The sequence below is a fragment of the Anomaloglossus baeobatrachus genome, chromosome 1 (assembly GCF_048569485.1).
Source record: "Anomaloglossus baeobatrachus isolate aAnoBae1 chromosome 1, aAnoBae1.hap1, whole genome shotgun sequence".
NCBI lineage: Eukaryota > Metazoa > Chordata > Amphibia > Anura > Aromobatidae > Anomaloglossus > Anomaloglossus baeobatrachus.
This window is the reverse complement of record NC_134353.1, coordinates 746,580,959-746,607,894: the sequence shown is the minus strand read 5'-3', so window position 1 is coordinate 746,607,894 and position 26,936 is coordinate 746,580,959. Positions and strand designations below refer to the sequence as shown.

At 48.4% G+C, this 26,936-nt stretch overlaps 1 protein-coding gene across 1 annotated transcript in view; it reads left to right on the top strand.

Annotated features, from left to right (window-relative positions):
• The window catches only part of SETD1B (SET domain containing 1B, histone lysine methyltransferase), a 132,344-nt gene that overhangs the window by 26,594 nt on the left and 78,814 nt on the right, over positions 1–26,936 (top strand). Inside the window, exons 7-8 of the mRNA XM_075323366.1 lie at positions 17,189–17,935; positions 19,312–19,485. Of these exons, the coding sequence (XP_075179481.1) occupies positions 17,189–17,935; positions 19,312–19,485 (921 nt within the window). The remainder of the gene's footprint in view (positions 1–17,188; positions 17,936–19,311; positions 19,486–26,936) is intronic.

Here is a 26,936-nt window from a genome sequence, read left to right as displayed (position 1 = left end):
AATTATTTTATAGTGAAATGTACTTCAAAATGCAGTGTCTATTTATTTTTAGCGTAAAGCTCCGGCAATTTATCTTTACATTTATACATATAACTAGTCTCCAGATTCCTAGCTATGTCTATTGTTTCATCCATACATTTTTTCTTCTTTCATTATGGGTATCTGTACCATGTCCTCTTCTGCCTGACTACCTGTCCAGTACCTATTCTCCTGGTCAGATAGGAGGTCAGTCTCTGACTTTCGGTGATTTTCAATTCTCATAGAAATAAGCGATAGGTAAGAGTTTTGATGTCTGCGACCACCATTAGTATTAAGAGATTAGGGGTTCAGTTGGCTGCTTCTCTTTGGAGTGTGGCACACATGGTACCCTTTATAAACAGCTGAATATCAGTTACAGACCTCTGTTCTGATTGTACAGTATATCCTAATGGGTCATAAAATTACCAAAAAAAATTAGTTGTGATGCCGGATCCGGCACGCATGCAGTACAGTACATTCATTTGCAGTGGAAGCGTGACACCATGCGGATAAATGCGGTTGTGGTTGTGAGCTTCATGCACATGGTGTCGCGCTTCCACTGTAAATGAATGTACTATACTGCATGCGTGCCGGATCTGACATCTGGTGAAATGCCGGATGTGTGAAACTGGCCTCAATCCTTTGGACACAAGCTTGTTTTCTTGGAGTAAGACGTGTGTCTCTTGAGAAATCTGTCAAAATTTGCATATGCAACGTCAGTCTTGATGATTGCTCTCTAGATGGATAAAGCAGAACATCCCTCAGGTGTATTTTGCCTTATGTGAGGGTGGAGTTTGATGACAGAGGCACAGGTAGTATATGATACAGTGCTGGCCAAAAGTATTGGCACCCCTGCAATTCTGTCAGATAATACTCCGTTTCTTCTTGAAAATGATTGCAATCACAAATTCTTTGGTATTATTATCTTCATTTATTTTGCTTGCAATGAAAAAACACAAAAGAGAATGAAACAAAAATCAAATCATTGATCATTTCACACAAAACTCCAAAAATGGGCCAGACACTTGGTTGCACAACCTTTAGCCAAAATAACTGCGAAGAACCGCTTCCGAGAACCATCAATGAGTTTCTTACAATGCTCTCCTGGAATTTTAGACCATTCTTCTTTGGCAAACTGCTCCAGGTCCCTGAGATTTGAAGGCGCCTTCTCCAAACTGCCAGTTTGAGATCTCTCCACAGGTTTTCTATGGGATTTAGGTCTGGACTCATTGTTGGCCACTTTAGTAGTCTTCAGTGCTTTCTCTCAAACCATTTTCTAGTGCTTTTTGAAGTGTGTTTTGGGTCATTGTCCTGCTGGAAGACCCATGACCTCTGAGGGAGACCCAGCTTTCTCACACTGGGCCCTACATTATGCTGCAAAATTTGTTGGTAGTCTTCAGACTTCATAATGTCATGCTCACGGTCAAGCAGTCCAGTGCTAGAGGCAGCAAAGCAACCCCAAAACATCAGGGAACCTCCACCATATTTGACTGTAGGGACCGTGTTCTTTTCTTTGAATGCCTCTTTTTTTTTTCCTGTAAACTCTATGTTGATGGCTTTTCCCAAAAAGCTCTACTTTTGTCTCATCTGACCAGAGAACATTCTTCCAAAACGTTTTAGGCTTTCTCAGGTAAGTTTTGGCAAACTCCAGCCTGGCTTTTTTATGTCTCGGGGTAAGAAGTAGAGATGAGCGAACCGGCCGTGGTTCGGCTCAAGTTCGGTTCGCCGAACGGAGGTCTCATTCGAGGTCTCTGGGTAAGAAGTGGGGTCTTCCTGGGTATCCTACCATACAGTCCCTTTTCATTCAGACGCCGACGGATAGTACGGGTTGACATTGTTGTACCCTCGGACTGCAGGGCAGCTTGAACTTGTTTGGATGTTAGTCGAGGTTCTTTATCCACCATCCGCACAATCTTGCGTTGAAATCTCTCGTCAATTTTCCTTTTCCTTCCACATCTAGGGAGATTAGCCACAGTGCCATGGACTTTACTCTTTTTGATGATAATGCGCACCGTAGACACAGGAACATCCAGGTCTTTGGAGATGGACTTGTAGCCTTGAGATTGCTCATGCTTCCTTACAATTTGGATTCTCAAGTCCTCAGACAGTTCTTTGGTCTTCTTTCTTTTCTCCATGCTCAATGTGGTACACACAAGGACACAGGGCAGAGGTTGAGTCAACTTTAATCCATGTCAACTGGCTGCAAGTGTGATTTAGTTATTGCCGACACCTGTTAGGTGCCACAGGTAAGTTACAGGAGCTGTTAATTACACAAATTAGAGAAGCATCACATGATTTTTCAAACAGTGCCAATACTTTTGTCCACCCCCTTTTTTATGTTTGGTGTGGAATTATATCCAATTTGGCTTTTTAAGTTTGTTTTGTTTTTTTAAACATTGAAGACAAATTAAATGAAGATAATAATACCAAAGAATTTGTGATTGCAATCATTTTCAGGAAGAAACTGAGTATTCTCTGACAGAATTGCAGGGGTGCCAATACTTTTGGCCAGCACTGTACTTTCATATCCAGGTATATAAAAATGTATTTTTAAAATTTTCAGTGGTAACTAACCTGGCTTCTTCTGTAGTGTGAAGCTGTCTGCAGTTGATGAAGGCATTTACCTGTAAATTTGCTCTTCAGTATGAGCAGAAGTAGGTTCCTCAACCCTTCTCCTATATTAGTGAGACTTCTTGAGCTCTACAAGGTGTATAGATTTGGCCGCCTTGCCAGCCAGCTTCCTAAACTTGCTTTTGCTCTGACAAACAATGTAACCGCTAGCAAAAACTGGTTTCTTTTGCAGTCTGTCTCTTTCAAATTCAAATAGTGTACAAAGAATCTGCTGTCAGAGCGTAGCGCACTGTACACGCCACCTAGTGGATGAACTATGTACTTGTACTTAAAAATATTCCCAACATGCTTAAATAAAAAATCTCATGATGACTCAGACACAGTGATGTAAATTATTATTTTTATGTTCTGCAAAATGGTATTCTACAGATAAATGCTACAGTGGCATGTAAAAGTTTGGGCATCCTTGGTCAAAATTACTGTTATTGTGAAAAGCTAAGCAAATTGAAGATGAAATGATCTCTAAAAGGCATAAAGTTAAAGATGACACATTTCCTTTGTATTTGGGGAAAGAAAAAAAATATTCTCATCTTTTACATCTTAAGAATTGCAAAAAAGAAAATGGGCCAATGTAAAAGTATGCGCATCCTTGGAGATTTGTGTGCTCAGATAACTTTGACCAATGTTTCAGACCTTAATTAGCCTGTTGTGGTTATTGCTTGTTCACGATCATCACTAGGAAAGGCCAGGTGATGTCAATTTCACAGGTTTATAAAAACCCAGCTTCCTCTAACCTTGTGCTAAAAAACAGCAGTCGTGGATTCTTCTAAGCAGCTACCTAGCACTCTGAAAATGGTGGAGGCCCATAAAGCAGGAGATGGCTATAAGAAGATAACAAAGTGTTTTCAAGTTGCCCTTTCCTCAGTTTGAAATGTAATTAAGAAATAGCACAGTTGAGGTCAAGATAAGGTCTGGAAGACCAAGCCAAAAAAAAAAAAAAAAAAAGACCTGCTCGTAGGGTTGTTAGAAAGTCAAATCAGAACCCCCAGCTTGACTGTGGAAGATTTAGCCTACTCTAGAGTTGTGATACATTGTTCTACTGTTCAGAGACTTGCATAAATATGGCCTTCATGGAGGAGTCATCAGAAGAAAGCCTCTCATGTGTCCTCATCATAAAATTCAGCATCGAAGTATGCATAAGAGCATCCAAACAAGTCTGAAGCATATTGGAAACAAATCCTGTGGACTGATGACGATAAAATAGAACTCTTTGGCCACAATGATCTTGGGTATGTGTGGAGAAAAAAGGGCACAGAATTTCAGAAAAAGAACATATTGCCAACCATTAACCCCCTTCAGCCCCAAGCCTATTTTCACCCTAAAGACCAGGCCACTTTTTGTAATTTTGACCAGTATCACTTTATGAGGTTATAACTCTGGAACGCTTCAACGGATCCCGGTGATTCTGAGATTTTTTTAGTGACATATTGGGCTTTATGTTAGTGGTAAATTTAGGCCAATATTTTTTGCGTTTCTTTGTGAAAAAACGGAAATTTCGCGAAAATTTTGTAATTTTCAAATTTTTATGCGCTAAAACCAACGAGACATATGACATAAAATAATTTAATTAATAAATAACATTTCCCACATGTCTACTTTACATCAGAATAATTTTGGGGAAAAAAAAAATAATTAAGGAAGTTATAGGGGTTCAAATTTATGAGCAATTTCTCATTTTTACAACAAAATTTACAAAGCCACTTTTTTTTAGGGACCACATCACATTTGAAGTGATTTTGAAAGGTCTACATGACACAAAACACCCAAAAGTGACACCATTCCAAAAACTGCACCCCTCAGGCTACTCAAAACCACATTCAAGAAGGTTATTAACCCTTCAGGTGCTTCACAGTAACTAAAGGCCGCTTTACACGCTGCGATATCTGTACCGATATCGCTAGCGTGGGTACCCGCCCCCATCTGTTGTGCGACACGGGCAAATCGCTGCCCGTGCCGCACAACATCACCCAGACCAGTCACACGTACTTACCTGCCCGGCGACGTCGCTGTGACCAACGAACCGCCTCCTTTCTAAGGGGGCGGTTCGTTCAGCGTCACAGCGACGTCACAGCTGTGTCCCTGAACCACCGCCCAATAGAAGCGGAGGGGCGGAGGTAAGCGGGACGTAACATCCCGCCCACCTCCTTCCTTCCGCATTGTGGCCGGGAGGCAGGTAAGGAGAGCTTCCTCGTTCCTATGGTGTCACACGGAGCGATGTGTGCTGCCGCAGGAACGAGGAACAACCTCGTTACTGCTGCAGTAACGATTTTTGAGAATGGACCCCCATGTCACCGATGAGCGATTTTGCACGTTTTTGCAACGATGCAAAATCGCTCATAGGTGTCACACGCAACGGCATCGCTAATGCGGCCGGATGTGCGTCACCAATTCCGTGACCCCAACGAGTTCGCATTAGCGATGTCGTAGCATGTAAAGCCCCCTTTAAGCAATGTGGAAGGAAAAAATGAACATTTTACATTTTGCAACAAAATTGTTAATTTAGACTCAAATATTGCATATTCACAAGGGTAACAGGATTAAATGAACCCCCAAAATTTGTTGGGCAATTTCTTCTGAGCACGCAGATACCTCATATGTGGCGAAAAAACACTGTTTGGGTGCACGGCAGGACTCGGAAGGGAAGGAGCGTCATTTGACTTTTTGAACAGAAAATTAACTGGAATCGTTAGCTGCACCATGTTGCGTTTGGAGACCCCCTGAGGTGCCGAAACAGTGGAGCTCCCCCACATGTGACCCCATTTTGGAAACTAGACCCCTCATGGAATTTATCTAGATGTTTATTGAGCTCTTTGAACCTCTGGGGGCTTCACAAACGTTAATAAAGTTGAGCCGTGAAAATAAAAAAAAAAAAAAAATTTATACCACGAAATTGTTACTTCAACCAGGTAGCTTTATTTTTCACAAGGGTATCAGGAAAAAGTGCACCATAAAATGTATGGTGCAATTTCTCTTGAGTACACAGATACCTCATATGTGGTGGAAATCAAATGTTTGGGCGCACAGCAGGGCTCGGAATGCAAGGAGCGTCATTTGACTTTTCAAACGCAAAATTGTCTGGAATAATTAGCGTATTCCATGTTGTGTTTGGAGACCCCCTGAGGTGCCGAAACAGTGGAGCTCCCCCACATATGACCCCATTTTGGAAACTAGACCCCCATGGCATAAAAAAATAATCGGGGCGCACGCACGGATGTTCTGCAAAAAGGGGGGGGCCTAGGTGGGATGGAAAAAAGAAGTCCTGTCCAAAGTAGAGTACAACTGCAGGACGATTGCTGATCAGGTACCTAATTGTTCAAGTTTTGTCTTTTTTTTCTTTGGGGTGCACAAAAAAAAAGCAAAAACTCGGGCAACAATTACGTACCTGATCAGCCAATCACGTAGCTGATCAGCACTTGGCGGCAAGTGGGTTTGGGAGGAGGGGGGGGGAGAGGGAGTGGGAGATGCGATTGGGGATAGTTAGAAAAGAGCCACGAACAATACTTACAGGATGGATCAGAACAGCGGCAGATGGGGGGGGGGTGCAGCAGATGGGGCAGCGGCATATAAAGGGAGCATCTGTGAATGTGAGACGGCGGCGGCTGGGAGAGGGCGCAGTGGATGCAGGAGCGGCGGAGGATGGGGGGGAAGGGGAGTGGGAGGTGAGTTTGGGGATAGTTACCTTTACAGGATGGATCTAGGCAGCAGCATCACAGGAGATGAAGGAGGCAGCAGATCGGGGAGAGTGAGAGGTGGGAGAGGGAGCGCAGATCACGGGGGTGAGAGGTGGGGGGAGAGCGGACAGCAGATCACGGGGGTGACAGGTGAGGGAGCGCACATGAGGGGGTGACAGGTGAGGGAGCGCACATGATGGGGGTGACAGGTGAGGGAGCGCACATGATGGGGGTGACAGGTGAGGGAGCGCACATGATGGGGGTGACAGGTGAGGGAGCGCACATGATGGGGGTGACAGGTGAGGGAGCGCACATGATGGGGGTGACAGGTGAGGGAGCGCACATGATGGGGGTGACAGGTGAGGGAGCGCACATGATGGGGGTGACAGGTGAGGGATCGCACATGATGGGGGTGACAGGTGAGGGATCGCACATGATGGGGGTGACAGGTGAGGGAGCGCACATGATGGGGGTGACAGGTGAGGGAGCGCACATGATGGGGGTGACAGGTGAGGGAGCGCACATCGCGGGGGTGACAGGTGAGGGAGCGCACATCGCGGGGGTGACAGGTGAGGGAGCGCACATCGCGGGGGTGACAGGTGAGGGAGCGCACATCGCGGGGGTGACAGGTGAGGGAGCGCACATCGCGGGGGTGACAGGTGAGGGAGCGCACATCGCCGGGGTGACAGGTGAGGGAGCGCACATCGCGGGGGTGACAGGTGAGGGAGCGCACATCGCGGGGGTGACAGGTGAGGGAGCGCACATCGCGGGGGTGACAGGTGTGGGAGCGCACATCGCGGGGGTGACAGGTGAGGGAGCGTACATCGCGGGGGTGACAGGTGAGGGAGCGCACATCGCGGGGGTGACAGGTGAGGGAGCGCACATCGCGGGGGTGACAGGTGAGGGAGCGCACATCGCGGGGGTGACAGGTGAGGGAGCGCACATCGCGGGGGTGACAGGTGAGGGAGCGCACATCGCGGGGGTGACAGGTGAGGGAGCGCACATCGCGGGGGTGACAGGTGAGGGAGCGCACATCGCGGGGGTGACAGGTGAGGGAGCGCACATCGCGGGGGTGACAGGTGAGGGAGCGCACATCGCGGGGGTGACAGGTGAGGGAGCGCACATCGCGGGGGTGACAGGTGAGGGAGCGCACATCGCGGGGGTGACAGGTGAGGGAGCGCACATCGCGGGGGTGACAGGTGAGGGAGCGCACATCGCGGGGGTGACAGGTGAGGGAGCGCACATGACGGGGGTGACAGGTGAGGGAGCGCACATGACGGGGGTGACAGGTGAGGGAGCGCACATGACGGGGGTGACAGGTGAGGGAGCGCACATGACGGGGGTGACAGGTGAGGGAGCGCACATGACGGGGGTGACAGGTGAGGGAGCGCACATGACGGGGGTGACAGGTGAGGGAGCGCACATGACGGGGGTGACAGGTGAGGGAGCGCACATGACGGGGGTGACAGGTGAGGGAGCGCACATGACGGGGGTGACAGGTGAGGGAGCGCACATGACGGGGGTGACAGGTGAGGGAGCGCACATGACGGGGGTGACAGGTGAGGGAGCGCACATGACGGGGGTGACAGGTGAGGGAGCGCACATGCGGGGGGTGACAGGTGAGGGAGCGCAAATGCGGGGGGTGACAGGTGAGGGAGCGCAAATGCGGGGGTGACAGGTGAGGGGAGCGCACATGACGGGGGTGACAGGTGAGGGAGTGGGCAGCACATAACGGAGGAGGGGAGGCGGGCAGCACATAACGGAGGAGGGGAGGCGGGCAGCACATAACGGAGGAGAGGAGGCGGGCAGCACATAACGGAGGAGAGGAGGCGGGCAGCACATAACGGAGGAGAGGAGGCGGGCAGCACATAACGGAGGAGAGGACGCGGGAAGCACATAACGGAGGTGAGGGGCGGGCAGCCGATCACATGGGGAATGGGGTGGGCAGCCGATCACGAGGGGAAGGGGGCGGACAGCCTATAACGGGGGTGAGAGGTGGGGGTGCGGGCAGCAGATCGGGGAGAGCGGAGCGGTGGCAGATGGAGGAGGGCGGCGGCGGATCGGGAGGCTTTTCGCCGGTTTGATACAGTACAATGGCAGCGCGGCAACATCCGGGTCCCATGCTCCGGTCACATAACAGCATGGGACCGGAGCTTGTCGCCCTGCCATTACACTGTATACACTCACTGTGCTGGCGTACTGCAGAACCGACAAGTGAAGGTGACGGGGGCGGTCACCGGCAACAGGTCCACTGTGATTGGAGAGATCGGTCACAAGGCCGATCTCTCCAATCAGAGCTGCTGGAGCTGGGGGAGGGTGATCCAGTTAGGTCACCCAGCTCCAGCCAATGGCCAGTTCTACAGCTGCACTGGTCAGGGCTGGATTTCAATGTTTCAGTCACTTTCAATGGCTGGAACATTACAGTGGATGTGATTGGTTGAGCGGCGTTCGTCAGCCAATCACAGCCTCCGTAGGTCCGGGGAGGAGACAGCACCCCTCCTGAGGTCAGGTACAGGTCCCCTCCTCCCTGAATCTGCGGTTTGTGCGAACCGATCGCAGTTACCGGGGCTCCGGTGCCGCGATTTCGCCATGACGGAAAGATCCGTCATTGGTCTTTAAGTACCTGGGCACCATGACGGATCTTTCCGTCCATGGTCGTGAAGGGGTTAAGCATGGGGAGAAATGTCATCAATGAAATTTCAACAAATTCTTGATGCAGACATGACATCATTTGTAAAAAAAAGCTGACGTTGAAAAGAGGATGGCTTCTACAAATTGAAAAACATCTCAAACACACATCAAAATCCACAATAGACCACTTCAAAAGGTGCAAGCTGAAGATTTTATATAATGGATCTCACAGTCCTCTGATCTGAACATCACTGAAAATCTGTAGCTAGACCTCAAAAGAGCAGTGCATGCAAGACGACCCGGAAATCTCACAGAACTGGAAGACTTTTCCAACGAAGAATGGATGAAAATCCCTCGAACAAGAATGGGAAGAGACCTTGCTGGCTGCAAAAAGCATTTACAAACTGTGATACTTGCCAAAGGGGGTGCTACTAGGTACTAACCATGTGCAATTAAATTAGTTTTATTACATATGTAAAAAAATAGTAGAAAGGACATAGAAGCATGGGCTAGGGAACATACACCAGGGTCCTGTGAACCACAGGATCACTAAAAGTACGAATCAGACAACAAATTGGTTCTAAAGTGCCTGAGTGCTAGGTGTATAACTATTTATGAAATTTTGATGTAAAAAATGTCTAGAACATATACCAAATCACATTACTGAAAGATACTGTAAGATATACATATGTGTATGATGGAATAAAAAAAAAAATACCAATCTATACCAGTAGAAAAAAAAAATGTATAGTCTATGAGTTGTGATACATCAAAATAATACAATATAATATAAATACCCTGAAGCACAAAAAATGGTTCCAGGGAGCCAAAAACCAGAACTGTTGGAAAGGATCACCTGGACCAGAATTTATATGGCAACAGTGAAAGAGATATTACTAGCTGTCAGTACAAAGGTAAGAAATGCTATGGGTAAAGCTGCAGCCAAGGCTCATAATATAAAGGGTTAAAGTAGAAAGGATCACAGGCGGTGAGATAAGGTAAAAATGGACCTATATAGGTAGAATCACCAGCCTCAATGAGCAGTACAATTGTCAACTAATATTGAGTCGAGAGATAAGGGCTTACCCAAGACAAAGGGGGTTCCGGGGAGGCAGTTCAGGAGGGGACCTCCGAGTCTCCGCCGGCCGTTTCGCGGTATGAAAAACAGCTTCTTCCGGGTTTTGTATGAGTCCTACTTTTAGCTATTCTTTGGTTCACAGGACCCTGGTGTATGTTCCTATCCCATGCTTCTATGTCCTTGCAACTATTTTTTTTTACATATGTAATTAAACTAATTTCATTGCACATGGTTACTCCTTTTTTTGTCTCTGTTATATGTTGTTTGGAGTGTGCTGTCCCTTGATAATTCTGGGGGGCCTACTTATGCCCTATTCCAGTATAACCATTGCGAGACCTTAAGGCGAGACCATGTGGCTTTTTGTCTGGCTATAGGTACTAACCATGCAGGGGGCCAAAACTTTTCATTGACCCATTTTCCTATTTTGTTAATTTTAAAATGTAAAAGTTGAAAAAAAATATTAAAGTGTGTGTGTGTGTGTGTGTGTGTGTATATATGTGTATGTATGTATGTATGTATGTATGTATGTATGTATGTATGTATGTGTGTATATATATAATATAAAACCATTTTTTTCGGATTATAAGACGCACTTGTCCTCCCAAAAATTTGGGAGGAAAATGAGGGGTACGTCTTAAAATTCAAATTTAGCTTACCGAGGGGGTGGTGGAGAGGGGTCACAGGAGGCAGGGCGAGGCTCTGTATGGCGGGCGGTGAAGCACGGGCCATGCTGAAGATGTCGGCGGTAAGGCCTTCAAATAATGGCGCCCAGAGTCGGCGTGTGTGCAGATCTCTGCTTGGCATTGAGCCGATAACTCAGTCTGCACATGCGCTGACTCAAGCCTCCATTTCTTTGAAGTCCGCACCGCTGACATCTTCAGAATGGACCGTGACACAGAGCCCGCTGCCCCAGGGCAGTGCAGTGCCCGCAGCCCCAGGACAGCGTCACAGGCCGCAGTGAGCATCTGGGCCCTCCTCTGCACAGCCCGCAGCATTTCACCATACAGAAGTAATATTGTGACATTTTTATAGATTGGGTTGTTCTGGACACAGCGATACCAATTATGTGTTCTTTGTATTTGTTTATTTTAATGCAAAAGTTTTTCTTTTTTGTGATTTTTCTATTCCCCCTTTTTTTTTTTTGTGACATATTCTTTTAGCTTGATCAGAGCAGCACATGAGACCTGTCAGTGATTCACTGACTATGCTTGTAAGACCCAGTTTATATCAGGATCTAACAGACCACCATACTTCGGGGTCATTAGATGACCTCAGGGTACCATGGCAATGATCAGCACTCGCAATTACGATCGCGGGGGACGAACCTGTTAAATGAGGTTTTTTAAACCCCTTTTAGGCCGGGTTCACACATCCGGCTTTTCGCCGGTTTGCCGATTCCGGCGCACGCCAGTACAGTGTATACAGTACAGTTGCAGCACTGTAACTTCCGGGTCACATGCTCCGGTCACATGCTGTCATGTGACCGGAGCTTGTCGCGCTGCCACTGTACTGTATACACTGTACTGGCGTGCGCCGGAACCGGCAAACCGGCAAAAAGCAGGATGTGTGAAACCGGCCTTAACCACTTAGATATTAAGTATCAGCCCCAATCAGTTACAACACCGGTCAAGACTGATACCCGCAGGTGTCAGCTGTCATATATACCTGTCACCCTTGGGATTTTCGGCCGTGGGGTTCTTGGGGTGGGGGTGGGGTGCTATTCTCTTATTCACAATCACCGTGGTAGTATGGCGATGAGGCAATAAGTCCCCTTAACGACCACTGTTTTATTTGCGTTTATTTCCTATTTTATTTAGGAGTATCTTTAGAGGTTTTCATAACCTGCAGCTACCTGACAAACTCTCTATCATTCTAGTGACTGATTTAATGACAAATTCAGGTCGAAAAATAGAGAACACTTGTTCCTGATTTATCCCATGTAAACATGCCAGTGGTCATGTGACTAGATTATTTATATCTGCATAATTATTGTCAGAAGTACCTCACCTGGTGTAAACAGTATATGCTGCTTATGTTGTAGAAGGATTGTATTTAAAGGGAACCCGTCATGTGCAATATGCACCCAGAACCACAATCAGTTCTGGGTGCATATTGCTAATCCAAGCCTAATTGTCCCAGGCTATAGTAGCATACTTTTTCTAAAGATATCTCTGTATTTTTAAGGATCCTTTTTGATATGCCAATGAGCGCAGGAACTAGTCGCATGGGGGTTCTTTCCCCTGACTTGTCCGACCTCTTAGCCTGTTAGCAAGCCCACATGGGCGTGCTAACATGCTATTCAATGCCTATTTCCCAGCGTCATCAGTGGTGACGTGTGTGCCTGTGTCTGTTGTTACCGCCTCAGACACCGTGCTTAGGCTCATTGCACATGAACAGAAGTCTCAGCACTATCGGTAATGCGCACTGGACCTTTCTGAAGCTGGGGCATATACACCCGGCTTCATAGTGCGCATGGCCGGAAGTACTGGTGTTTGAGGTGGTGACAACGGACACAGGCACGCGCGTCACCGCTGATGACGCTAGTCAATGAGCTTTGAATATCATGTTGGCATGCCCACAGGGGTGTGCTAAGATGCTGAGAGCGGACTAGTCGGAGGAAAATCATGCCCTTGCGACTAGTCCCTGCGCTCCTTAGCATATCATAAAGGATCTGTAGAAATACTTTTTCCACTGATGTCTTTATCTATGCTACTTGATGTAAGGACATTTAGGCAGGGATTAGAAATATGCACACACAATTGCTCGTAGTTCTAGGTCCATATTGGACCTGAGAGGTTAACTTTTAAGAGGTACTCTATTCTGAAATGAATAGTCACTCTGTGACTACAGACGGCCGAATTGTGATAGTGTGCAATGTGCATACTGTAATGATTCCTCTGAATACTTCGGTTGAGTGGGCAGTCATGTAACCTCATGTATGCTATTGCCATACTAAAGGTACCGTCACACTAAGTGACGCTCCAGCGATCCCATCAGCAACCTGACCTGGCAGGGATTGCTCTAGCGTCGCTACACGGGTTGCTGGTGAGCTGTCACACAGGCAGATCTCACCAGCAACCAGTGACCGGCCCCCAGCCAGCAGCGACGCGTGGAAGCATGCTGCGCTTGGTAACTAAGGTAAATATCGGGTAACCAACCCGATATTTACCTTAGTTACCAGCGCACACCGCTTAGCGCTGGCTCCCTGCACACCTAGCCACAGTACACATCGGGTTAATTACCTGATGTGTACTCTGCTACATGTGCAGGCAGCAGGGAGCCGGCTTCTGCGGACGCTGGTAATCACGGTAAACATCGGGTAACCAAGAAGCCCTTACCTTGGTTACCCAATATTTACCTTCGTTACCAGCGTCCGCCGCTCTCACACTGCCATTGCCGGCTCCCTGTTCCCTGCACTCCTAGCCACAGTACACATCGGGTTAATTACCCGATGTGTATTGTGGCTACATGTGCAAAGAGCAGGGAGCCGGCACTGGCAGCGTGAGAGTGGCGGACGCTGGTAGCGAAGGTAAATATTGGGTAACCAAGGTAAGGGCTTCTTGGTTACCCGATATTTACATTGGTTACCAGCGTCCGCAGAAGCCGGCTCCTGCTGCCTGCACATTCAGTTGTTGCTCTGTCGCTGTCACACACAGCGATGTGTGCTTCACAGCTGGACAGCAACAACTAAAAAATGGTCCAGGACATTCAGCAACAACCAGCGACCTCACAGCAGGGGCCGGGTTGTTGCTGGATGTCACACACAGCAACATCGCTAGCAACATCGCTGCTACGTCACAAACGTCGTGCCTCAGCAGCGATGTTGCTAGCGATGTTGCTTAGTGTGACGTGGCCTTTACTAGTCTCATCCAACGTCTCTCAATTCTCTTCTATTGAGACACAAAGGGCACTTTATATATGTAAATCGCATATATGGGGTCATGGTTCAGCAGTCTGCAGTCACTGTGTGTTCATTTCAGACCTTAAAATCCCTTAAAAAATGGTTTTGTACCTATAATTCCTGGTTGGCCTGTCCAAACTGATGTATATAGCCAGTATGTTCTCCTAATTAGGCCAATTAATAAACTACAGTATTGCATGTATATAAAAAAGCAGCACAGAGTGAAGCAACAGTGAGGACTCATGAAAGAGCTGAGCCAGTGTTTCTTCACAGGCAGTTGTAGAAAACCAAGCAAAATAAGGGTAAGTTCACACAGTGCGTTTTTCGCGGCGTTTTTCGGGTGCGCTTTTGGCCTCAAAACTGCATGACTTTGCTTCCCCAGCAAAGTCTGAGTTTTCATTTTTGCTGTCCGCACACAACTTTTTTTTTTTAAGCTGCGTTTTTGAGCTTAAAAAAAAAAAAAATGGACATGTCAATTCTTTTCTGCGTTTTTCTGCGTTTTCCCCCCATGCAATGCATTGGAAAGTCACTTCCCTTGGCTAGTTGGCCCACATAGCATGTTAGCCCGCCCCTGTGGGCGTACTAACACACTAATGAATGTACAGCGTCAGAGAATTGTTACGCTCACCTCTCTGCTGCCATTGCATCCAAGTCTCAGTGCGCATGATCCCGGACTTTCAGTTATGTGCATTCTGAAGCCAGGTGTATGAGTCATGGCTTCAAACTCGTAGTGCGCATGACCGAATCATGCACACTGAGCTGAAATCCAGGACCTAGACACGATGGCAGAAGAGAGGTAAGCGCGATCATTCTCTGACGCTGCGCATTCATTAGCATGTTAGCACACCCACAGGGGCAGGCTTACATGCGAAGGGGGCCAACTAGTCAAGGGAAGTAACGCCCTTGCAACTAGTCCCCGCGCTCATTAGCATATGATAAAAGATCTTTAGAAATACTTTTTCTAAAGATCCCTTTATCTATGCTACTATAGGCTGGGACTGTTTGGTAGGGATTATGCACCCAGAACTGCTTGTGGTCGTTGGTGCATATTGAACCTGACAGGTTCACTTTAACATGGATGTCCTCACATGATATCCCAATCCTTAGCAAAGATCATCAATAAAAGATGAGCAGGGCTGTCCCACAATCTGTTTCCCCACAATTAGCTGTTATCACCTCTTGCCGCCCAAATGTAACCAGTGTATGAAGCGGAGCGCCATAGCTCTGTACAATGTGTTGTGGCTGCTGCTGGGGCAGGTCAGCAGGTCTTCTCTTCAGATGGAGCTGATCTGCAGTGCCCCTCATCAGCTTCTACAGGTTGTTCTGAGCTGCGGTGTTCTGCTCAATGTACGGTTTACATCCAGCCAGCACCAGAGGTAATAACAGGAGCGAATGACTGGTAGGGTGCCGTATATTGTGCCGCTAGCTATAATATATTGGTCTTAAATATAAAACTAGTAACAACCCTTTTTAAGGGAATCTGCCAACCGGGGTTTTTTTTTTTGTTTTTTTGTTTTTTGCTACCTCATCTGAGAGCAGCATGATGTAGGCAAAGAGATCCTGAATCCAATCTTGTATCCCTTAATTAAAGGGTAAGCCGTTCTTACACAGTCAGAATTTTTAGATTTAGCATGAACAGAGCTGAGAGAGCTGTCTCACCCACACCAGTCTTTCAATAGAGATTGTACATTGACAGTGAGGTGTCAATCAGACGAGGAGTGTGCCGACTGCCATGCGCGTGACATTGTAGTCCGAGCAAGAAGTCCTACTGGTTATACAAACAAAGCAAATAAACAACAGATTGGACCTTGACAAGACAGGCATCCCTGAATTCTATGTTTTAAACCCTTGCAGCCTTCAGCTTACATGGCAAACGTCTGCTGACAGATTCCATTTAACCTGTTCTAATCTACACAGAAGCTAATTTACAATAAAATAAAATAATAAAAAAAATCGGAAAAGCCCTATATAAGGGTTGCATGTTGCATGATTCAGTGGATTAAAGCGCTAATTTTTGGTTTGTTTTTTTTTTGCACAATGGATATTTGTACTTAAGGCTTTTCTTTTTCTGCTACTTGGGGGGTTTGTGGGCTGGAACCTGACACCATGGGGACAGATGGAGCATTAAAACCTGCTTTACGCGCTGCAATTAATCATGCGATCGCATTTGCGATCGCACCCGCCCCCATCGTTTGTGCGGCACGGGCAATTTGTTGCCCGTGTCGCACAATGTTGTAATCCCCCGTCACATGTACTTACCTCCCGAACGACCTCGCTGTGGGTGGCGAACATCCTCTTCCTGAAGGGGGAGGGACGTTTGGCGTCACAGCGACGTCACACAGTGGATGGCCAATAGAAGCGGAGGGGCGGAGATGAGCGGGACGGAAACATCCCACCCACCTCCTTCCTTCCGCATTGCCGGTGGGACGCAGGTAAGCTGTGTTCATCGTTCCCGGGGTGTCACACGGAGCGATGTGTGCTGCCTCGGGAACAATGAACAACCGGCGCGCAGAAGGACGTTCGATTTTTTTTTTTGAAAATGAGCGACGTGTCAACGAGCAACGATAAGGTGAGGTATTTTTGCACGATCACACTCGCTCGTAGCGGTCACACGCTACGATACGTCAAATGATGCCGGATGTGCGTCACTAACGACGTGACCCCGACGACATATCGTAAGATATATCGTAGCGTGTAAAGCCCGCTTAAGATACCAAGATTGTTCACGTTTGGCATTGGTATGTTGCTGATCCATAAATGGGAAGTGTCAAAATCTATTAAATGCCAGCTGTATGTGTAAAATAATTTTGCGCTCTTAAGATTTCTTGTACATTTATGTCGGTAAACGATATTGTACACACGCAATTTGTCAGCAAGTCATATACTGCAGTGCTGCTACAGTGTCTCAGGTTTCGCTGACCTTCTGGGCCGTTGCAGCCATGTGCACGGTGCTGTATGAGCATCACATGGAGTAGCTGGAGCAGTTTGTAGTCACATTGTGGTGCGGCCTCTGTGCTTTGTGCACATACAACAAAAGGGACCAGCTGCTCTCGGCTCACACAAAGTGAAACGTTAGATTTCTGACCATGAATGAGAGGTGATGTCATTAATTGCTGTTATTCAGTTTTTATCTTGCAACTGCTGGGAGATTGCAGGTGTAGAGTTATTTGACTGCTAATGTATGGTTTATTAGTAATTAGACAATCCTCACTGTATAATACCAGAGTAATACTAACTGATGCCTATCTGCTTACACAGGATCATCATTCTTCTGGAGAGGACATGGAGATTTCAGATGATGAAATGAATGCTTCTCCCAATAGTGAAGATTGTGCCAAAGCTATTGTTATAAATTCAGCAGTTACTCCTGTTATGCCTATTATGCCTCCTGGATTTCCCCCTCTACCGCCACCTCCTCCACCACCACAGCCTGGGTTTCCCATGCCACCTCCTCTACCTCCACCTCCTCCACCAACCCACCCTTCAGTCACTGTACCACCTCCTCCATTACCTGCCCCTCCTGGGGTACCTCCACCACATATTTTGCCTCCCCCACCACCATTCCATCAAGGTATGTTTCCCGTGATTCAAGGTGACATGATGAGTGCTCTTGGGACCCAGTGGAGTGGAATGCCAATGTCCTTTCAGATGCAGACTCAAATGCTCAGCCGCATGATGCAGGGGCAAAATTCATACCCTTACCATCACTTCTTTGGGAACTCCATGCAATTTGGCCAGCATCCGTACCGTCCCTTCGCCATGTCTGCGCATATCACACGGGGTCAGCCTTGGCCACCTTTTCCAAAGTTTGACCCATCTGTGCCACCTCCAGGCTATGAGCCCAAGAAGGAGGATCCACATAAGGCGACAGTTGATGGCGTGCTCTTGGTCATTGTAAAGGAACTAAAAGCCATAATGAAAAGAGATCTTAACCGCAAAATGGTCGAGGTTGTGGCATTCAGGGCATTCGATGAGTGGTGGGATAAAAAGGAGCGTTTAGCAAAGGTAAGTGCAGCAGGCTTTTCCTGTATACAGACCTATATATCAACAAACTGTCACATTGTGTTTCTTTACAGCATCAAATCTTTTGCATTACCCGAAAAAAAAATAAATCTTATTTTCACTGTCTTATCTAATCCACAATTGTCTGGTGTACCACTGCTTCTCTCCAAATACTAAGCAACGCTCAGAAGGAAACTTCTATAAATGGTTGGATCATCCCAATGAAAAATAATTAAAAATCCAGAAGCATGCTGTTTTCTCATAGCCTGTAATTTATAGATTACAGGCGGTTTTCAGAGGAGGTTGGCTGATAGATTTACAGCCATGTCTATAGTGTGCTCTTAACTTAAGTAAACCTACATTTAATTGGTGCGCACATTATGTGAATATGCATTATGTGCATGATTTCTCTAGAGGCAACAAGTAGATGCCATGTTTGGCTAAGTTCACACTTCCGTTGTTTTGCATCAGTCACAATCCGTCGCCTAGAGGAATTACGGTATCCTGCAAAATATTTTGCAGGAATCCTGTTTTTCCCCATAGACGTTTATTAGTGATGGATTGTGACTGATGATGCTGCGTTGCATCCGCTGCGTCGCGGTCAGTCGTTTTTTAACTGACCGCCGGGCGGGAGCAACGCAGCCTGCAACGTTTTTTGAGCAGCGCGATCCATAGGAATTTGCTGCGCATGCTCTCTCTGGCTTCCTGCCCCCGTAACCAGGATAAATCATCGGGTAACCAAGCAATGCGCTTTGGTTAGTTACCCGATATTTACAGTGGTTACGGGTGCAGGGAGCCAGGGCTAAGCGGTGTATGCTGGTAACCAAGATAAATATCGGGTAACCAAGCAAAAAGTGCTTTGCTTTTAGTTACCCGATATTTACCCTGGATGCAGTGTGCAAGGAGGCCGACACTTCCCCACTCGGCTCCGCCCCCTCCCGCACTCCGCATGTGTACACTCACACTCTCTCACTCACACACACACACACTTGTCCCCAGCTCTGCAGTCCCCACGGCACTGACGTCCTCAGCTCCACGGCCCCGCTCGGCTCTGCCTCCTCCCGCACTCCGCATGTACACACGCATGTAGACACACACACACTCACCTGTCCCCAGCCATGCAGACCGCGGCACTAACGTCCTCAGCTCCGCCCCCGAACTCCTCCCCCCGCACACAACGGAGTCCGACAATGAAATTCTTTTCTTTGTCATCCGTTGTCATCCATTGTACAACGCATCAGTCACATGCGTCAAGCATCGCATGTGACTGATGCAAAACAACGGAAATGTGAACTTAGCCTTTCTCTACTAGCATTTATCAACATGGTAAAATTCATAAGTGACTACCATTTCTACAATCTCCCCTTCCTTTATAACAGCAATCTCTGACACCAGTAAAATCCGGGGATGGCAAAGACGAAGAGAAACCAAAGCCAAGGGACCAAATAACATCAAGCCTGCTAGAGAGCTGGAACAAGGGAGAAGGACTGGGCTTTGAAGGCATAGGATTGGGCATTGGTTTGCGTGGTGCAATTCGTCTTCCCTCATTCAAGGTAACTAAATATTGTAATATAATTCTGGGCTTTTATAGCACAGCATTTTTTATTCTAGCAGGATGTATAGGGCAGATGCTTTGGAAGAAAGCTGTAGAATCAAGTTACAAATGATGTGTTAAGTTTCTACCCCTAGTTATACATGGGTGAGCATGGTAGCTGGAGTAAAAAAAGAGAATTTTTAAATAAAGACTATTTTGCAAGTTGATTGCACCTGTGAAGATACCCTATAGCCTTTAATGTGTACATTAAAGGCTTTTTATTCTTGTAAATAGTAAAATGCACATCAAATCTTTATTTTCTTTTTCGCTCCTAATTGGGAGACCCAGACAATTGGGTGTATAGCTACTGCCTCCGGAGGCCGCACAAAGTACTACACTTAAAAGTGTAAGGCCCCTCCCCTTCTGGCTATACACCCCCCCGTGGGAGCACGGGTCCTTCAGTTTTTTGCTTTGTGCGAAGGAGGTCAGACACGCACGCATAGCTCCACTATTTAGTCAGCAGCAGCTGCTGACTATGTCGGATGGAAGAAAAGAGGACCCATACAAGGGTCCCCAGCATGCTCCCTTCTCACCCCACTTTTTGTCGGTGGTGCTTGTTAAGGTTGAGGTACCCATTGCGGGTACGGAGGCTGGAGCCCACATGCTGATTCCTTCCCCATCCCCATTAGGGCTCTGGGCGAAGTGGGATTTTACCGGTCTCCAGGCACAGAGACCGTGCTCCATCCGCAGCCCCTGGAGAAGCCGCTGGATATGGAGCTGAGTATCGTCAGGGACATGGCCCTGCTCCGTCAAGGTACTCTGTGTCCCCGTGCATACGCGCGCACACCGCAGCATTGCTGGGTGTGTTAGTGCGCCGGGGACAACAGCGCTGCTGCGCTTGTGCCATTTCCTCACTTCAGCTTAGCTGAGTGGGTAGACTCAGGGAGAACGGTCGCGCCGGCCGCTGGGACTGCGACGCGGCTGGGACTTGTGGTGCGCCGGGGACTTCCGCGCTGGCCGTGCATATATCACGGCCGCGCTTATTACTACAGTCCCCGGCTTTTGCGGCCTAGTTCGTTCGTTCCCGCCTCCGCACCTGCCAGTCAGGAGGAGGGCGGGACGCTGTACAGAGCATCAGCGCTGAGGGCTGGAGTCGTTTTTACATACTCCAGGCACAGTAGGACGCAGTTTCCCGCTCTTTGTGGCACGCCCACGGTCCGCCCCTCTTCACAGAAAGTCGGCAGCCATTCCTGCCTGCACGCTGAGCTGCAGAGGGGAGACGGGGAGACCCAGACACGGGATTCTACGGCCTCATACCCGCTGTTCAGCGGGCGGTAAGCAGCCCTCAAGGGCTCACCCCCACTTGTGCCGTTTGTATACTGTGTATTTTGTGTTGCAAATACTTTGTACTGTACGGTCGCTGGTGATTCTCGGCTATATACCCTCCTAGATTACAAGGAGGCAACAGCATGTCGTCCGCAAAACGCAAGGGTGCCAAGGCACAGACATTATATGCTGACTGTACCGCATGTGGGGCTGCTCTACCGGCAGGTTCCACTGAACCCCATTGTGTGCAGTGCTCGGCCCCTGTGCAACTTGCACAGCCGGGGCCTCTGCTGGACGTGACCCAGGGTGTACCACCTGTGAATGCTGTCCAGGTGACAGGAACGGAGTTTGCAGCTTTTGCTGACAGATTGTCTATGACCATGTCAAGGATTCTTGAAACATTGCAGTCTAGACCAGTAACTCAGACCATGGACACTGTGGCATCATTGCTCCCTGGTCCCCCTCAGCTGGAACACTTCCAAGCTCCGGGGGTGTCACATGCACCCCAGGGTGACGATTCTGACTCGGACGACAGTCCCAGACAACCTAAGCGGGCTGGTTATGAGGGGCCCTCAACTTCGTCTCACTGGTCAGGGTCCCAGCGGGACGGATCTATGGGTGATGAGGCGGATGTAACTGATCAAGATTCTGATCCTGGGTCCGCCCTCAATCTGGATACACCGGATGGTGACGCCATAGTGAATGATCTTATAGCGTCCATCAATAGGATGTTAGATATTTCTCCGCCAGCTCCTACTCAGGAGGAGGCAGCTTCACAGCAGGAGAAATTCCATTTCAGATATCCCAAGCGTAAATTAAGCACTTTTCTGGACCACGCTGACTTTAGAGATGCAATCCAGAAACACCACGCTTATCCTGAGAAGCGGTTTTCTAAACGGCTTAAAGATACACGCTATCCTTTTCCCCCTGACGTGGTCAAGGGTTGGACCCAGTGTCCCAAGGTGGACCCTCCAATCTCGAGGCTTGCAGCTAGATCCTTAGTTGCAGTAGAAGATGGAGCGGCACTTAAAGATGCCACTGACAGGCAGATGGAGCTCTGGCTGAAATCCATCTATGAAGCTATTGGAGCGTCGTTGGCGCCAGCTTTCGCAGCCGTATGGGCACTCCAAGCTATTTCAGCTGGGCTTATACAGGTCGACTCGGTCACACGTACATCTGCCCCGCAGGTGGCACCATTGACCTCTCAAATGTCTGCATTCGCGTCTTACGCGATTAATGCTGTCCTGGACTCTACGAGCCGTACGGCGGTGGCGTCAGCCAACTCCGTGGTTTTGCGCAGAGCCCTGTGGTTGAGAGAATGGAAAGCAGATTCTGCTTCCAAGAAGTGCTTAACCAGTTTGCCCTTTTCTCGTGACCGATTGTTTGGGGAGCGTTTGGATGAAATCATTAAACACTCCAAGGGTAAGGACTCATCCTTACCTCAACACAGACAAAACAAGCCCCAACAAAGGAGGGGTCAGTCTGGTTTTCGGTCCTTTCGAGGCTCAGGCAGGTCCCAATTCTCCTCGTCCAAGAGGACTCAAAAGGATCAGAGAGGCTCAGATTCTTGGCGGACGCAGTCACGCCCAAAAAAGACAGCAGGAAGAACCGTTACCAAGACGGCTTCCTCATGACTTTCAGCCTCCTCTCTCCGCATCCTCGGTCGGTGGCAGGCTCTCCCGCTTTGGCGGCATTTGGCTGTCACAGGTCAAAGACCGTTGGGTGAGGGACATTCTGTCTCACGGGTACAGGATAGAATTCGTCTCTCGTCCTCCAACTCGTTTCTTCAGAACTTCCCCACCGCCCGACCGAGCCGATGCTCTGCTGCAGGCGGTGACCGCTCTAAAGGCGGAAGGAGTGGTGACTTCCGTTCCTCTTCAGGAACAAGGTCACGGTTTTTACTCCAATCTGTTTGTGGTGCCAAAGAAGGACGGGTCCTTTCGGCCCGTCCTGGATCTAAAGTTGCTCAACAAACATGTAAAAACCAGGAGGTTCCGGATGGAATCTCTCCGCTCCGTCATAGCCTCAATGTCTCAAGGAGATTTCTTAGCATCAATAGACATCAAGGATGCTTATCTTCACGTGCCGATTGCGCCAGAGCATCAGCGTTTTCTACGCTTCGTTATAGAAAGCGAACACCTGCAGTTCGTAGCGTTACCTTTCGGGCTGGCAACAGCCCCTCGGGTCTTCACCAAGGTCATGGCAGCAGTAGTAGCTGTCCTGCACTCGCAGGGTCACTCCGTGATCCCGTATTTGGACGATCTACTTATAAAGGCACCCTCTCAAGAGGCATGCCAACACAGCCTGAACGTGGCACTGAAGACTCTCCAGAGTTTCGGGTGGATTATCAACTTTTCAAAGTCAAATCTAACCCCGACCCAATCACTAACATATCTTGGCATGGAGTTTCATACTCTCTCAGCGATAGTGAAGCTTCCACTGGACAAGCAGTGCTCTCTGCAGACAGGGGTGCAATCTCTCCTGCAGAACCAGTCCCACTCCTTGAGGCGCCTCATGCATTTCCTAGGGAAGATGGTGGCAGCAATGGAAGCAGTCCCTTTCGCGCAGTTTCATCTGCGCCCTCTACAATGGGACATTCTCCGCCAATGGGACGGGAAGTCGACGTCCCTCGACAGGGATGTCTACCTCTCCCAGGCAACCAAGGACTCTCTCCGTTGGTGGCTTCTTCCCACCTCATTGTCAAAAGGAAAGTCGTTCCTACCCCCATCCTGGGCGGTGGTCATGACAGATGCGAGCCTATCAGGGTGGGGAGCAGTGTTTCTTCACCACAGGGCTCAGGGTACGTGGACTCAGAGAGAGTCCACCCTTCAGATCAATGTTCTGGAAATCAGAGCAGTCTATCTTGCTCTGCGAGCCTTCCAACAGTGGCTGGAGGGCAAGCAGATCCGGATTCAGTCGGACAATTCCACAGCGGTGGCGTACATCAACCACCAAGGGGGAACACGCAGTCGACAAGCCTTTCAAGAAGTCCGGCGGATTCTGACGTGGGTGGAAAACACAGCATCCACCATATCCGCAGTTCACATCCCAGGCGTGGAAAACTGGGAAGCAGACTTTCTCAGTCGCCAGGGCATGGACGCAGGGGAATGGTCCCTTCACCCGGACGTGTTTCAGGAGATCTGTCGCCGCTGGGGGATGCCGGACGTCGACCTGATGGCGTCACGGCACAACAACAAGGTCCCGGTTTTCATGGCACGGTCTCACGATCACCGAGCTCTGGCGGCAGACGCCTTAGTTCAGGATTGGTCGCAGTTCCGACTACCTTATGTGTTCCCACCTCTGGCATTGTTGCCCAGAGTGCTCCGCAAAATCAGGTCCGACTGCCGTTGCGCCATTCTCGTCGCTCCAGACTGGCCAAGGAGGTCGTGGTACCCGGATCTGTGGCATCTCACGGTAGGACAACCGTGGGCGCTACCAGGCCGTCCAGACTTGCTGTCTCAAGGGCCGTTTTTCCATCTGAATTCTGCGGCCCTGAACCTGACTGTGTGGCCATTGAGTCCTGGATCCTAGGGACCTCAGGTTTATCTCATGATGTTGTTGCCACTATGAGACAGGCTAGGAAACCATCCTCCGCCAAGATCTACCACAGAACGTGGAAGATATTCTTATCTTGGTGCTCTGCTCAGGGAGTTTCTCCCTGGCCATTTGCATTACCTATTTTTCTTTCCTTCCTGCAGTCTGGGTTGGAAAAAGGTTTGTCGCTTAGCTCCCTTAAAGGACAAGTCTCTGCGCTATCCGTATTCTTTCAGAAGCGCCTGGCGCGACTTCCTAAGGTACGCACGTTCCTGCAAGGGGTTTGTCATATCATTCCCCCTTACAGGCGGCCATTGGAACCCTGGGATCTGAACAAGGTTCTGATTGCTCTCCAGAAGCCACCTTTCGAGCCTATGAAGGAGATTTCCTTTTCTCGGCTTTCACAGAAAGTGGCTTTTCTGGTGGCGGTCACGTCTCTTCGGAGAGTGTCAGAGCTGGCGGCGTTATCTTGCAAATCTCCCTTCCTGGTGTTTCACCAAGACAAGGTAGTACTGCGTCCAATTCCAGAGTTTCTTCCCAAGGTGGTATCTTCCTTTCATCTCAATCAGGATATCACTTTACCATCTTTGTGTCCGCATCCAGTTCACCATTTTGAAAAGGGTTTACATCTGTTGGACCTGGTGAGAGCACTCAGGATCTACATTTCCCGCACGGCGTCTCTGCGCCGTTCGGATGCACTCTTTATCCTGGTCGCTGGTCAGCATAAAGGGTCGCAAGCTTCCAAATCCACCCTTGCGCGGTGGATCAAGGAACCAATTCTTCACGCCTACCGTTCTGCTGGGCTTCCGACTCCTTCTGGACTGAAGGCCCATTCTACCAGAGCCGTGGGTGCGTCCTGGGCATTACGGCATCAGGCTACGGCTCAGCAGGTGTGCCAGGCGGCTACCTGGTCGAGTCTGCACACTTTCACCAAGCATTATCAGGTGCATACCTACGCTTCGGCGGATGCCAGCCTAGGTAGACAAGTCCTGCAGGCGGCGGTGGCCCACCTGTAAGAAAGGGCTGCCTGACAGCCCGATCGCGAGGTATTATTTTACCCACCCAGGGACTGCTTTTGGACGTCCCAATTGTCTGGGTCTCCCAATTAGGAGCGAAAAAGAAGAAGGGAATTTTGTTTACTTACCGTAAATTCCTTTTCTTCTAGCTCCAATTGGGAGACCCAGCACCCGCCCTGTTTTTCTGAGGGTATTTGTTTTTCGGGTGCACATGTTGTTCATGTTAATAACTTACGTTCTCCGATATTGTTTATCGGATTGAATTTGTTTTTGAAACAGTTATTGGCTTTCCTCCTTCTTGCTTTTGCACTAAAACTGAAGGACCCGTGCTCCCACGGGGGGTGTATAGCCAGAAGGGGAGGGGCCTTACACTTTTAAGCGTAGTACTTTGTGCGGCCTCCGGAGGCAGTAGCTATACACCCAATTGTCTGGGTCTCCCAATTGGAGCTAGAAGAAAAGGAATTTACGGTAAGTAAACAAAATTCCCTTCTTTTTTTCCACCAAAATAGGTAGTTTCAGAAGTTGATGCTTTGATTTTCTTGTTTTCTTTCCTTTTCAGGGTGCCTGTGTACAATGAGATTGAGTCACATTAATTACATGATCAAGAGCCATACGCACTCATAGTTTCCTGCGAATTGCAGCAGTTTTGCACAAGTGCAGGTGAAGATAAAAATCATGTGCTGCAAAACTGCTACAATTCGCAGTAAAAAGCATACAGATTAGCAGTGCGGATTAGCAGATTAGCAGTGCGGCTAAATCCGGCTCTAAAACCTATGCAACGGATGCGGCGAAAAAACCGCATCCTTTGCATAAGTTTTTACATGCGGCCCGTCCGTTTTTTGCCGGTTGCGGCACACTACTGAGCATGCACAGTGCATAAAAACGCATGTGGCGGCCGGATGCGTTTTTTTGCCGCATAGTGCCGTATCCGGCGCATAGGCATGCATTGGAAAAAGCACCGCTTCGGCCGGATGCGGCGCGATGCGTTTTTTTTTCGTCGGACAAAAAAAACGTGCCAGGCAACGTTCCATCCGGTCGCCGCATCCGTCAAAAACCGGACCGAACGCAAGGCCATGCGGCACAATCCGGCACTAATAAAAGTCTATGCGGAAAAAACGCAACCGGCGGCAAAAAAAAAACGGTTGCGTTTTTTCTGCAAACAGCCAGATTGTGCCACACAGCAAAAACCGGATGTGTGAAAGCAGCCTTAAAGAGGCCCTTTCAGCAAAATTTTCATGTAGAACTGGACACAGGATGTAATAGTGGCTGCAAAATGGACTAAAATGTTTATTGAATTTTCTTTAATTTCGCCTCTTTGTTATGTGAATATTAGCATTTAAAGTATTAGGCTCCTAATAATTATAAAAAAGATAATTCAACTCCAAGTGGGTGTTATCAAAGTTTTCACTAGGGAGTGTAATTCATTTTTCCTGTATGATGCTGACCAATCGTAAGCAAGCAGCAACATTCCAAGATATAAAGAACCCGCCCCCACCGTAGCTTAGAGCAGATTTCTCGGGGTCTGAGATGTATAATGACCTGACAGCCCTAATCTCCTGGTCTAACCTCCTGCGTGAGTAAGTAGGCGGGGGGA